The sequence below is a fragment of the Mastigoproctus giganteus genome, chromosome 5, assembly GCF_048544385.1.
Source record: "Mastigoproctus giganteus isolate SK-2022 chromosome 5, ASM4854438v1, whole genome shotgun sequence".
Classification (NCBI taxonomy): Eukaryota; Metazoa; Arthropoda; class Arachnida; order Uropygi; family Thelyphonidae; genus Mastigoproctus; species Mastigoproctus giganteus.
Window position 1 is genome coordinate 235639637 of NC_143579.1, and position 13319 is coordinate 235652955.

At 34.8% G+C, this 13319-nt stretch overlaps 1 protein-coding gene across 6 annotated transcripts in view; it reads left to right on the forward strand.

The window, feature by feature from the left end:
• The window catches only part of fzr (fizzy and cell division cycle 20 related), a 155895-nt gene extending 146794 nt beyond the window's left edge, over nt 1-9101 (forward strand). For 5 of the 6 annotated variants that reach the window (XM_090374453.1, XM_090374456.1, XM_090374452.1 and 2 more), the window contains one exon: nt 8248-9100. In XM_090374453.1, coding sequence (XP_090230579.1) covers nt 8248-8289 — 42 coding nt within the window. In that variant the 3' untranslated portion in view covers nt 8290-9100. Of the gene's footprint in view, nt 1-8247 lie in introns of all 6 variants that reach the window. The other variant, XM_090374457.1, reaches the window with a different exon arrangement.
• Nucleotides 9102-13319: the final 4218 nt, after the last annotated feature.

The following is a 13319-nucleotide window of genomic DNA, read 5'->3' on the forward strand; positions in this document are numbered from 1 at the left end:
TTGAGTGGTTTTAATGGACAATTCATTGTGGTGTAGTGCCAGTGTCAACAGACGTGGTCAAATAATAGAACATATGCTGGACTGTAATGACCTCTCCATTTTAAACTTAGGGAGCAATATATAGTTTTATCAACTGTCACTTTGTTCTCCTTCCACAGGAGCAAACCTCATCAGTTTCCCCTTCTTCACATTGGAAATCGAATGAAAACCTTGGGAGTGACCAGTTTTATTGTCAGAAGTTTTACTGTCACCTTGGTGAATGGATAACCTTGCTATCTGGATACCAAGCTTGAGCAATTTCATTGGAATGCCTATGAACAGCTTGCACACTTCAATGCCTTTAGTCATCCAATGAATGACATCTTAGTGCACACACACACACACACACACACACACACACACACACACACACACACACACACACACACACACACACACACACACACACACACACACACTCATGCACACGCACGCATATAGTCTGTGCAGTGATGCATGCAATTCCACAAGCATCTGTATGTTTTCCTTCTTTCCCAAAACTGCCATCGACCTCTGACTGCACAGCAGCTAGGAGAGCGCAGAACAAAGCTGGAGCCATTTCTGGCATTACCCCTATGCTGAAAATTTTATAGTATTTAAACATCCTCAAGCTTGCTGTATTAGATGTTGGAATTAGAAGAATCAGATTTTCTCTGCATCATCTGCAACTAGCTCTAGAAGTATACGTGCTTAAGTGACTGTGGTTCAAACCATATGCCGACTAACTCTGGCAGTGTTCTTGTATTCTCCCTAGCTTGTGAACACCTTTGACCTTAAGTGGTTGTCATGGAGTATAAAAAGAATATTTATTTATTAAAATTGTCTGTAATAAAATCAGAAAAACAAAGGGAAAATACTCTTCATACCCATCACCAATCCTTTGGTATAATGGAAACAAATTCAGACATTAGCTTAAATGGCCGATGTACTGGAGGAAACTTTTGCACGTATTTCAGCAAGAGCGTCTTTTTCTCCTGTTTTTCTGATCATTAAAGAAAGGAGAGAAAAGCAAATATCTGTATTTTTTTCAAAGAAGAGTTATGGATGGCTGTTTCTCTTTCCAAGGCAAGTGCATTTGAAATGGACAAGCTCCTCTTATGAAATGCTGAAACATCCTTTGATGGTTCCTAGATCATTAATTCCTTTATTCAACTGAATATACAAAGGGGATTTTTTGGACTTCTGGCGTAAAGCATTGTCTTACTCTTTCCTAAGCCAGGAAGGATCCACAAATCTCAAGCAATTACTGATCCATAGTTTATACTAACTGTTTGTGTAGAGTACTGGAATGTGTAGTTAATGATTCACTGTGGTATTTGGTAAAAATGAGTTTTCAGAAACTGTAACTTTTGAAGGGACAGGTTTACTGTGTAAAATGATGCAAGAAAGCAAGCTTATGCAGCATCAGCCAAAAAAAAGGCCACTTCCTACATCACCTGTCTGACCCATTCTAGTTCCTTCTTAAATTTATTCACTACCCACTTTCACAGCACCAGATAGAAATTTGTTCCAATTATCAACTATTCCTGGCTAAAAACAAATTTATGCACATCTGTCCTGCAACCATCCTTGATTTAAACTTATGCCCCCTCATGAGTTTTCTGAGCAAGAGGAAGGATGCCATCAGCATTTAGCTTACTCATCCCATTCAAAGCCTTATACACCTCAGATCTCACAGGTGCCTAGTTTTTTCTAGACACTGTAATTTGCATAACTACAGTGCCTTTCTTTGTAAGTGCACCCTTTTGTTTCCCTCACTAATCTCATTGCAGTTCTCTGCATCCATTCCAGTTAGATTAACATCCTTCCTAAAATGAGGCTTCCAAGTTGTATGTAGTACTTAAGATTTGCCTTATAGAAGACCTATATATGAGACTATATTTACCTCTTAGAAGACCTTTGATTTTGGGGAGGGGGATATATCATTGTTATGTTTGATGTATGTTATGCTTGAAATGTTTGATTTGACAAAGAGCTTTGTCAAATCAAACATTTCACATGTGGGTCAGATCATCTGTTTTTCACCCTTCCATCAAGAGATAGGAGTTTCCAAATCTATTCACATTCATTACACTCTTTATCAATTATCTGCTTTCAGTCTGTGTTGATGATTAAGCATTATCTGTCAATTAGTTGCAGTAAGCTAAAAACCACCTCAGTAAAGTGGGCACTTTAGCATATACACACACACACACCCCCTTCTCATTTCACTCATCCACCCACTCTGGAAGTTCAGAGAGACTGGGATTCACTTGCCAGTGAATTCACTTGGAAGTTCAGAGAGACTGGGATTCACTTGCCAGTGAATTCACTTGGAAGTTCAGAGAGACTGGGATTCACTTGCCAGTGAATTCACTTGGGATTCACTTGCCAGTGAATTCCAGTTTTCATAACAAAAGACCATCCATATCCATTTCTGTCATAAGTGAAACCTTGCCCCATTCCAGTACTGAAACTAGATGGAAACATTATTCCAGTTAAATTCATCAGAGTTACATTTGACAGAAGTTGACTTTTTCATGTATTTGCCAATTATGAAGAAATTGCTTGAGAGATGTTAACACCCTCAGTCCTCTTGGTTCTACAAGTTGGAGAGCTGACAAGTGTACTTTTCTTTATTTGTACCATGCAGCAGCTACTGATTCAGTATAAACTGGATTATGGTGCTCATATATGTGTTGCCCAAGGCAAGTGCTTTTGATGGCCTGACTAAATTCACTGTCACACATTCATATTGCTACAGGTGTCTTTTGTACTTCTCCTATACAAAGTCCGTATGTTCATGCTGATGTACCATCCCTGTCACTTTTCTCTATACAGTCATCATTGTGGTGTTTTAAAGTTGAAATCTCTGCCTAATCAACCCATGTGACCATGTGTTTTATGTGCATCATACTGGGAAGAACTCTCACAATGCCGAGCCTAGGGCTAACCACCCTTTGATATCAGAATTCAAAAACTCCTTCATAGCCTTAATGTGATATTAGACCTTACACATACAAAACTCTTTCCGCCACAGTTTGTTTTGCAGCCCATGACCTCTCTGCAGAATTGCAGTATACCACCTACTGTTCATTAACACTTCCATGCTGCACATCATACTCAATATTCTGATTTCCTTCTTAGCTATGCCAGTGGGTCAGTTTGAAATGTCCTTAGAATCTGCATTGATTTTTCATGACAGTACCATATCACATCAGATTCCACTTGGATGTGTAGTATTAAGAGCAGAGATACATGCAATAGAACTTCCCTTAACTCATATTCAACCATGAAGTATTCTAGCTGTATGTTATACACAGACTGTGATAGTTAAAATGTAACAGCTATCCAAAACTGTTGAGTTCACAAAATGCTTTGGAGTGGATATTCGGTTTTGATGGTTTCTGAGCCATAGTGGAATTAAAGGAAATGATTTGGCAAATGACACAGCCAGATCAATCTTTCTGTCCTATATGCTGAATATATTCTAACCATACATTGTATCTGTTATTCATATCAGTAAACATTCTTGCATAAACATAAATTTTAACAAATTTAAATTCAGGATACATAGAATCATCATTCTGGCCCAAGTTCATATCAGACATAGTCACCTCACACTCTCCTTTTTGCTGAGGGCTACCGATTCCTCTTCATCTGAATATTGAGGGACTTTATTTTCTTTTACATTTAATATATGCCTAAGCCATAAATACTTGGGCAAATTTTATATGATTAAGACAGATCAGGTGGTGGCTATTTTTAAAGTTGAACTAGATGGGAACCTGTATTCAGCATGCAGATTCACCAAATAGCAGAAAACTGCTATTCTGGTGAATCTACAAACTCTGAAGGGGAAGCAGCAATGGATTCCCACTGCTGCTTCTACTGGTATTGCAATTGTTGGGGATAAGGGGAAGAGGCAAGACTTCATTGACACTGTCAAGATTCTCTCTAATCCATCCAACATAAACAGAGATGGAAAGAACTACCATTCACTACAGTCTCCCTCCCTCTACTCACCCACCAGGTTCTGGGATTGCCAACACTCATTTCCCTCTCAACAATCATAGTACCAGCCAAAATGTGACCTGCACTGGTGTCCACCATATAACTTGTTCCAAAGACAACTGACCCTGGCCAGTGAGGCCCTCCCTGTTTGGACAATAACTATATTTTTCTTACCACTCACCATTGTCCATGTGCTCCACTGTTCCATGAAGGATTTAAATACTCTATTCTTATCATACTACTAATGAAGACCCCAAGTTAGGGGATGTAAGATACAGTGAAACTTCTCCTAATGGACATTTCTCTACAACGGACATTTTCAAATTCCCCAACTCTCCTCTATTGGTTTTAACGTGTTTTCAGCTTCTGTCTAGCAGACATTCTCTGTAACGGATGTGGACAGGCAATCTGCACTGTTTCGTTTAGATTAGCACTTAATTTGATCTCCCCATAACGGACAGCGGGCGAGCTCACGGCCCTTTTCTAGGAACGTTTCTTCCACGTATCGCCTCAATCATGTGTTTATTTTCTATTTCCGATTCTCTGAATTTTATCAAGGTTTACGCCGCGGTTCTAAACCCTTTTCCAAGAATTTTAAGGCACGTGTAAAACTTCTGATGAATTCGGTGTGTGCAGGGGGGGGGGGAATTTGGTCGGCCTTTCGTCTTTTGAGTTTCAGTTTTCAGTTTTGTTCAGTGTTGTGTGAAGTGCACAATGTCTTCTCATAAACATTTAACTTTAAAAAATAAAGTCGAACTCATTAATGCGTATGATCGGCAAAAAAAGTGTTCGCAATCTTGCTGCAAAATTCAAAATCAGGAAGACGCAGGTAAGCGACATCCTAAAGAAAAAAAAAATGAACTGCTCAAACAATTTTGGCAACACGGAAATGATCAGGTTCAAAAATCATTCCCGAAAACTGTTGGACTTCAAATTGACAATGTTACGTATGAGTGGTTTTGTCGTGCATGCGCTAAAAAAAATTCCCATTAATGGACCTATTATTAGGGAAAAGGCTTTGGAGGTTGCGAAATCTATGGGAGTAAATGAATTCAAAGCTTCTGTGGGATGGCTAGACAAGTTCAAAACTCGGCATAAAATTTCTTGGAAAACCGTAAGTGGTGAAGGTGGATCTGTTGATACTGGGGTTGTAACAGAGTGGACCATCAAATTGGAAGATTTATGTTGTGATTTTGAAGATAAGGATATTTACAACTGTGATGAAACAGGGTTGTTTTTTAAAGCTCTTCCTGAAAAAACAATGAGTCTAAAAAATGAAAAGTGCCAGGGCAGAAAAATTTCTAAGGAAAACTTGACTGTACTATTGTATACAAATATGCTGGGAGACTTTGAACAACCTCTTGTTATAGGAAAACCACAAAATCCTCGTTGTTTCAAGGGCATAAAGTTGAATCTTTTGAATGTTGACTGGAAGTCTAATAAAAAAGCGTGGATGACACGAGATATCATGAGCGAATGGATAAGTCACTTTAACCAAAACATGATTCGTCAAAACAGAAAAATTATTCTTTTCATGGATAATGCTGCATCTCACCCGCACATTGAATTGTCCACCATTCAAATTGTTTTTCTGCCACCAAACACATCTGCAGAGTGTCAGCTCTTGGATCAAGCGATAATAAAAAATTGTAAACTTCACTACAGAAAATGTGTTTTAAGATATCTCATTGCAAACATGAACAATGTAACATGTGCGAGTGACCTTGCAAAGAAACTCAGCATCCTAGATGCGATTCAATGGATTTCCTCTTCAGTAAATGCAATTAGAAAACAAACTGTCATGAACTGTTTTGTAAAGTCTGGCTTCTCAAATGCAAAAATCGAAGTTGTGAACAGCAATGTGGAGCACCAAGAAGAACAAGAACTTCAACATCTATTGATAATATACGATACTTCCGCCACAAGTGACCCTGGCTACAAAGATATAGACTCGAACCTTGCTACAGAAGATGGTGCTCTAGATATCAATGACATTATCATTGATATTTTTCAAGAAGTTCCTCATGAGGATGAAGAAATGGAAGGAGGTCTTTCTGTCGAAGAACATTAACGACGAACCACCGATGAAAATAGAAGAAGCGCTCATACAAATCAATTGTTTAAAAATGTTTTTCGCCACTGAAGAAGATACCGAAGGACTTTCGATGGTTTCTTCACTCCAAACAAATGTTGAAAACAAAATTATCAGCCGGAAGAAGGTGCAGAAGAAAATAAGTGATCACTGTTTGTATTTTTCTTAAGATAAAGTCATAATATGCATAGCACAATTGTATGTACAGTCGGTCCTCGTATAACACGTGTTTACATTACACGAATTCGACCATACACGATTTATAAATAGGGGAACGACATCTTATATAACACGAACCAAATTCGCTTATGCACGATTCGCCTTTGTGTTTACAAGAAATGGCAGTCGAACGCAGAATCACCCCAACACGATAGGAATGAAGAGAAGATTCTGAAAATGTATTTATGTTTTTTATATCAGTGAAGGGGAAACACATTTCACCATAATAACGTAAAAACCAACACAATTCCAGCTATCGATATAATCGCAAATGCAATTAGATGGAGTTTACTACCAGTTTATAACAGATTCCACTAGCAGAAATGCAACTGGAAATTGTTTTATGGTAGTAACCCCCAGAAATGTGCTTTAGTAAAATGTGAGGTGTTAATAGTGTATCTCGGCCTTTACGGTGTTGTTTATTCAGTTGCTACACGGGCGCAGCTTTGTTTATGTGTATCAAGCGTGCTTCCTTATTTTGTAATTGTGCTTTATTCCCTAAAAATTAGTAAAATACTTAAAAGGTGTGAAAAGGAAGCGTCCTTACGAAGACACTGCAGATTCAGAGAGGAAAAAAAAAAAAAAAAAAGCAATATCGATAAACAGAGGCGGACTGGGTCAAAAATTCTTACCCGGGAAAATTTATAGTGGCCTCATACTACGGTTTATGGCCAAAATCACACCGGCCTCTGGCCCACCGGGATTTCCCGGGTAAGGCTTATTATGGCCAGTCCGCCTCTGTCGATAGAGAAAAAATATGAAATTCTGAAACGCTTTGAGCAAAATGAAAGACCATGTGATATTGCACGTGCTACAGACGGAAATGAGGCAACGCCGAGAATTAGAAAGAATGCAGAGAAAATAAAAACAACTTTCATAGCAGGAACAACACAAAGTGTAATTAAAATCCATTAGATTAAGACACAAAGAATTGGAAGAGATGGAATGGCTGTCATCTGTTTGGATAGAAAATCAAACAAAAAACAAGTTTGCTTACGATAGAAGCAAAAGCATTAGCAATATTTTATTACGTAATAGTCGTAATAAAATACGTAAGCATTTCATTACGACTTACGTATTATAATTTATACTTATGTATTATAAAATACGTATTTTATTACGACTATTTTATTTAATATAATAAATTTTTTACTATTTTATTAATAAATTTTTATTATTTAAATAAATAATAAAAAATAAATTTTTTATTATTTATTATATTATAATAAAAATAAAAAATATTATAATATTTTTATTACGTATTAAAATTACCCGATTATTTATTGTGTTTGGTAATGTTTTGGTTCCAAATGTGTGTTCAATCTTGGGTGGTCGGCACCTAACCCCACTTTTCCCATAGGGCCTGTTGTTTATATTGCACGAGGGTTTCTAGGAACACAACTATCGTGCTATACGAGGACAGACTGTATATTATTTACAAAAATATTGTGGAAAATCTGTATATAATTTAATTTTACATTAAACGTTTAATGATTTTTCTTTCTCTTCTGTATGTAATTGTATATTATTTACAAAAATATTGTTCAAAATCTGTATATATTTTAATTTAATTTTACATTAAACGTTTAACGATTTTTCTTTCTTTCCCTCAGACTTCTTGTTAGTGGACACTTCTCTCTAACGGACACATTCTCGTTCCCCATGGCTGTCCGTTAAAGGGAAGTTTCACTGTATATCCTAATGTTCTTCACTCAGATTGTATAGGAAGCTATTAAATAATTACCTCTACATAGTGAAGTGTTGTTTGTTCTTGTTTTATGTTCTCTTGTTTAATTGTAGTCCTCTTTCTTCTGAGTAGCTATTATTTATTTTTGATTGCATATAGATTTCTTGTTTTTATTTAGGAAAATTACTTTGATAATTATTAATCTTTTTTGTTTCAGGAGGCCAAATCTGCCCTGAATTTATTTACAAGTATTCGCTGAATAAGTTAAAATATATCAAAGAATGCTGTAAAAAAAAGTATGGACCAACTTGCCAGGAAAAGCGATTGGTTTTATTTTGAAATGTTTTGGTTGATTTATTCATTGTAGGATTGTTCATAATTTTATATTGTTTTTTTTATTTAGAGTACTTTAGTTACTGTTATCAATTTTTCCCCAATGGCTTTCCCCCCTCCCCATTATAAAAAATTTGCTTTCCAGATGCTCAGAAAGGCAGCTTGGATAAGTTAAGTGCCGAAATTAGATCACATCATTCATTTTGTATTATAATTTGCATTCATCTGCTGATTATACAGTATCATTTGGATATTTTGTATTTCCCATGGGTATGTATATTCATATAAAGCAACAATGATGAGTTCAAATTTGGATTTTCCTCTTAAAATTTATACTAAAATTCATCTAATTTATTACTGCTTCCATATGTGTTTGCATTATACTCATTAGGTTGACCATTATGCTACATTTCACTTAGTTCTGAAAATGTTTTTAAAATTCTCAAAGAAGAATTTGTCTGGTTGCATTCCGAAAACATTTTGAATTTTATGGAATGATCCTATCATGTTACTGAAATATTGTTAAACAGCAACAATCTATTTAAAATTTTTTTGTGAACTTATTGCGAACATTATCTTGAAAAAGGTAATCTTGAAAATGTTTTATTGTTTCTTGTGGATTGGACATGTCTCAAAGCTGGAAATAAATTTTGTTAATTATGTTTCAAAGAAATAAAATGTATTTGAAGGCTTTTGCAGTTTAATATTGTCATCCTTTAAAAAATCAAGCTTTGCTCATAAATACCTCACGGATAAAGTTTTTTATTTTTAATAAAAAAAAACGACTTAATAAGATCTTACATAAGATCATATTGTTTTTATAACTTTATTTCAGATTAACACATGTTATATCAAGAAATAGACTGGGTTCCGTTGTCTCACTTTTATAAAGTTTAATTTTCTTATATTTACAAGTTCGACTTTAATAATAAAAAAAATCAAAATTAAAAACCAAAGTAATGGCATTTATAAAATGTAAAGTAGCTGCTGTTTTAGTATGCTCTTTTCTGTCAATCTGTGTACCATAGTAATAAATATTCGTTGTGATGTTTTATTGTTACTCAGAACTTCTTACTTTTCTGGTTATCTGAAGTTGTGAAAGAGTTATGTTTGTACAGTTGACACAGTTTTCCTTATAGGAAATTTATAGAATCCCCGTTATTGATGTTGTAAAGACCAAAATAAGTAATTGGTTCTGGATATAATTTGGTTTACAATTTACAAACACTGCACTTAGATCTGTTTTTTGCCATGTAATACTACTTGAAATTTTCTTACTGATCTTGCTGTGTAGAGATTTGTGGAAATTTAATTTTAATTCTTACTGCATTGTTGTCTTAAATATATTAATTTCTTTATTCACTTACAGTTTTGGAAAGTAGTTTTCATTTTACGATGAAAACTGTAAAAGCTTTAATATTAACAGAAATAAAGTACTTTAGTGCCAAGCATTGCTTTATGTACTTAGTGAAGCATAACATTGACTTGAATGAACAAATAATAAATTTATTATTGCACAAATCCTGATTTATTAAAATAGAAGAGAGATAACTGCTCAATTAATTTATACATTTTGAAGAAAAGTAAATATAAACTATAAAATGTAAAGTTATGTTTTAAGGGTGGGAAGGGTCATAACAGTAATACATATTGGTCAGGGTTTTTTTAAATATACATTTCTTTATAGCAATATTGTGAACTGTGTAAAGCTGCAGAATTTGTGGTATCAGCTGCCTGATGTGCATCTGACCTGGACTATGGCAAGGGAAAGAATCCTTCCCTCAGACTTGCTTGGACCCACTAGGTGAGAAATTGCGTTTGGCATGTACAGTCTCCATTTTGAAATCACCACCAGTCTTGCTTGAAAAGAAACTTAGTTGAAATATAGTCATAACTCTACCCATCTAAATTTCTGTATTTTAGTAAAAATATTCACCATGTAATGCAAGGTAGCCACAGGATTTTGCTGCACTGAAAAAAGAAAAAAAGTAGATAACAAAATAAAAATTATGTGCTTCCCTCATGTAGATAACTATCCAGCTGACATCTGAATTTATTCAAACTATCAACTACCTCTGAAGACAAGTTCTGGCAATCAACTTGCTGGCTAAAAGAAAACTTCCTACATCCTAGCACTGTAATTTGAATTTATGGCCCCTAGTTCTGGAATTCTTCATAATGGTGAAGATTCTACCTTCATTTATTTTACTAACCCCTCTGTCTTATAAACCTCAATTAGGTCCCCCTAAGGTGCCTGGTTTCCAAGCTCTGTAGCACACATAATCAGTCTTTCCTTGTACAGTTGCCCTTTTGCCAATCTCACCATGTGAGCTGCCCATCTTTGGACCCATTCAAGAAGCCCAATGTCTTTTTTTCAGATAAGATCTCCATACTTGAACACAGCATCCCATATGTGGACTTACAATTGCCTTATACAGTGGGATAATGACTTCCCTATCTCTACAGAATAATGTTTGATAAATCATATGCTAGTTTTACACTGCTCAGAAAAATCCCTCAAGTGCATTGCATTTTGCCACATTAAAACAATTGCCACTTTTTTGACAATTTTCGACCTCTGTTCAAATCATCCTGAAAGGACACTGATCATTAACAACTCTACCAGTCTTTACGTTGTTTGCAAAGTTTGACATCACGCCTTCTATCCCTTCATCAATGTCGTTTATGAAAATCAGAAACATTGGTCCAAGAATTGATCCTTGGAGGATCCCACTCCTGGCATTATACAAGCTGAAGAATACCCATTAATCACAACTCTCTTAGAATTTTTCCAGTAATTCCAACATGTAACTGCCCACTTTGCTAAATCCAAATAAACTGTGTTGAAATTGTTCCCTACATCCAGCTTGTGAGCAATTTTGTAATATGTAATTACTTTTGTTCAAAATTTATCCTTGAATTTTAAGTTCACTGAGCAGTTATTTCTATTTTATTTTAATAAATGAGTTGATATTCATGCAGAACAATGTTTGTTCATTCAAGTTTATGCACCTGTGTATTTATGATGTTAGAAATGTAATATAAGGTTTTGATGAACTTTTGAGTATTGATAAAATAATGCAGAAAATATGCGTCACATGTTTTCCCAATTCTGTTGAATTCTTATTTATAACATCTTTTTGTATGAGTTATATTTCACTTGCCAGTAGATCCAGCAATTGAAATATGACAATTTTTGGTCTTCACAAGGTTGCAATTGGTAATTCAGATTCCTTAACAGATAGATCGTAGGATTTTTTTGAAAACCAGTGTTCTCCTTTTTGACCTTATGTTATCTCTTTTATATATCTTTTTTCACAATTTGGATATATAAAATAAAAATAATACTTTGTAATTCCTGTGATTACATGAGTGTTTGAATTTTGGTTTAAATAGTTTAGTGTGTCTATTCAATTCATTTCAACCGATTTTTTTATAAAATTTAAACTTATTGAGATAAGAGCATAAAGTCTGGTGTAAATAACCATTCATCTTTAACAAAATTCAACTGAATGTCTCATGACAAAAATTATAAACTTAAATGGTATGTACATACTATAAAATCATAGGCAGTGTTACTTTCAACTTGCAATTGTTACTCCACAAAATAGGTTCATGGTTGCAATCTCATTTGAGCTACAAACAGTAGAAACGATTTAATGAAATCTGTAACATAATTAAACTAAGTAATTTGTTATCAACCATGGATAAACCCCCACGAAGAAAATGACTCATTTAAAGTGGATGCACTATTCAACAAAAGTCTAAAATTTTTAAAGCATGATCCTTAAATTTTGTGGATTATTTTCTACCATTCCAGCTTTGGTACTTTATAACAGCTGCAATTATTTATTACATTACTGTTTTTAGCTAATTACTATTTATAAATGTCATTATTAGTAGTTCCAAAAAAGCCAACTTACACAGCATCAACAACAACAAAAAAAAAAAAAACTATTCACCATCTGTCTATCACTTACAGTTATGTCTAATCCTCAAATTTTTTCAAACTACCGACATTCACAACACCAGATTGGAAGTTTGTTCAATCAGTTACTGTCTAGCTGAAATTAAATTACTGGTGTAATACAGTCAGTCTTACACTACACGATTTATAAATAGGGGAATAATATCATATATAACATGAACCGAATTCTCTTATGCATGATTCACCTTTGTGTTAACAAGAAATGGCAGTCGAACGTGGAATCACCCCAACGGAACGCAACACAATAGGAATGAAGAGAAGATTCTGAAAATGTATTTGTTTTTTATATCAGTGAAAAGGAAACACATTTCACCATAATAACATAAAAACCCACACAATTCCAGCTATCAGCATTGCAAATAGATCACGTTTACTACCAGTTATAACATTCCAAGAGCAGGAATGCAACTGGAAATTGTTTTTATGGTAGTAACCCCCAGAATCAAATCATCGGTTTGGCTGAAACAAGAAGAAATGAATCACTTATAAGTTTATCAAGTGGAAATCTGCTGTACACCAATGGAAACAGTGAAAGGAGTGAAGGTGGAGTTGGGTTTCTGGTCCATAAAGATATAAAAAACAACATTTTGGAATTCAAAAGTACATCATCAAGGGTGTCAAGACTAATACTCAAGATTTCTAAGAGGTACAAGCTAAAGATTATAATGATTTATGCACCAACATCGAGCCATGATGATGAAGAGGTTGAAGAAATGTACACCGAAATTGAGTCTTCTAGATGAGCAGAAAACCCACTACACTATTATTATGGGGGACTTCAATGTTAAGATTGGAAAAAGGCAAAACAGCGCAGAAAGGCGAACTATAGGAAATTTTGGAATTTGCAGAATCTCAAGGACTGTCAGTAATGAACACTTTTTTTCAAGAAAAGGGTGAACAGAAAGTGGACATGGAAGAGTCCAAATGGATTAACAACTAATGAAATTGACTTCATCCTCACTAACAGA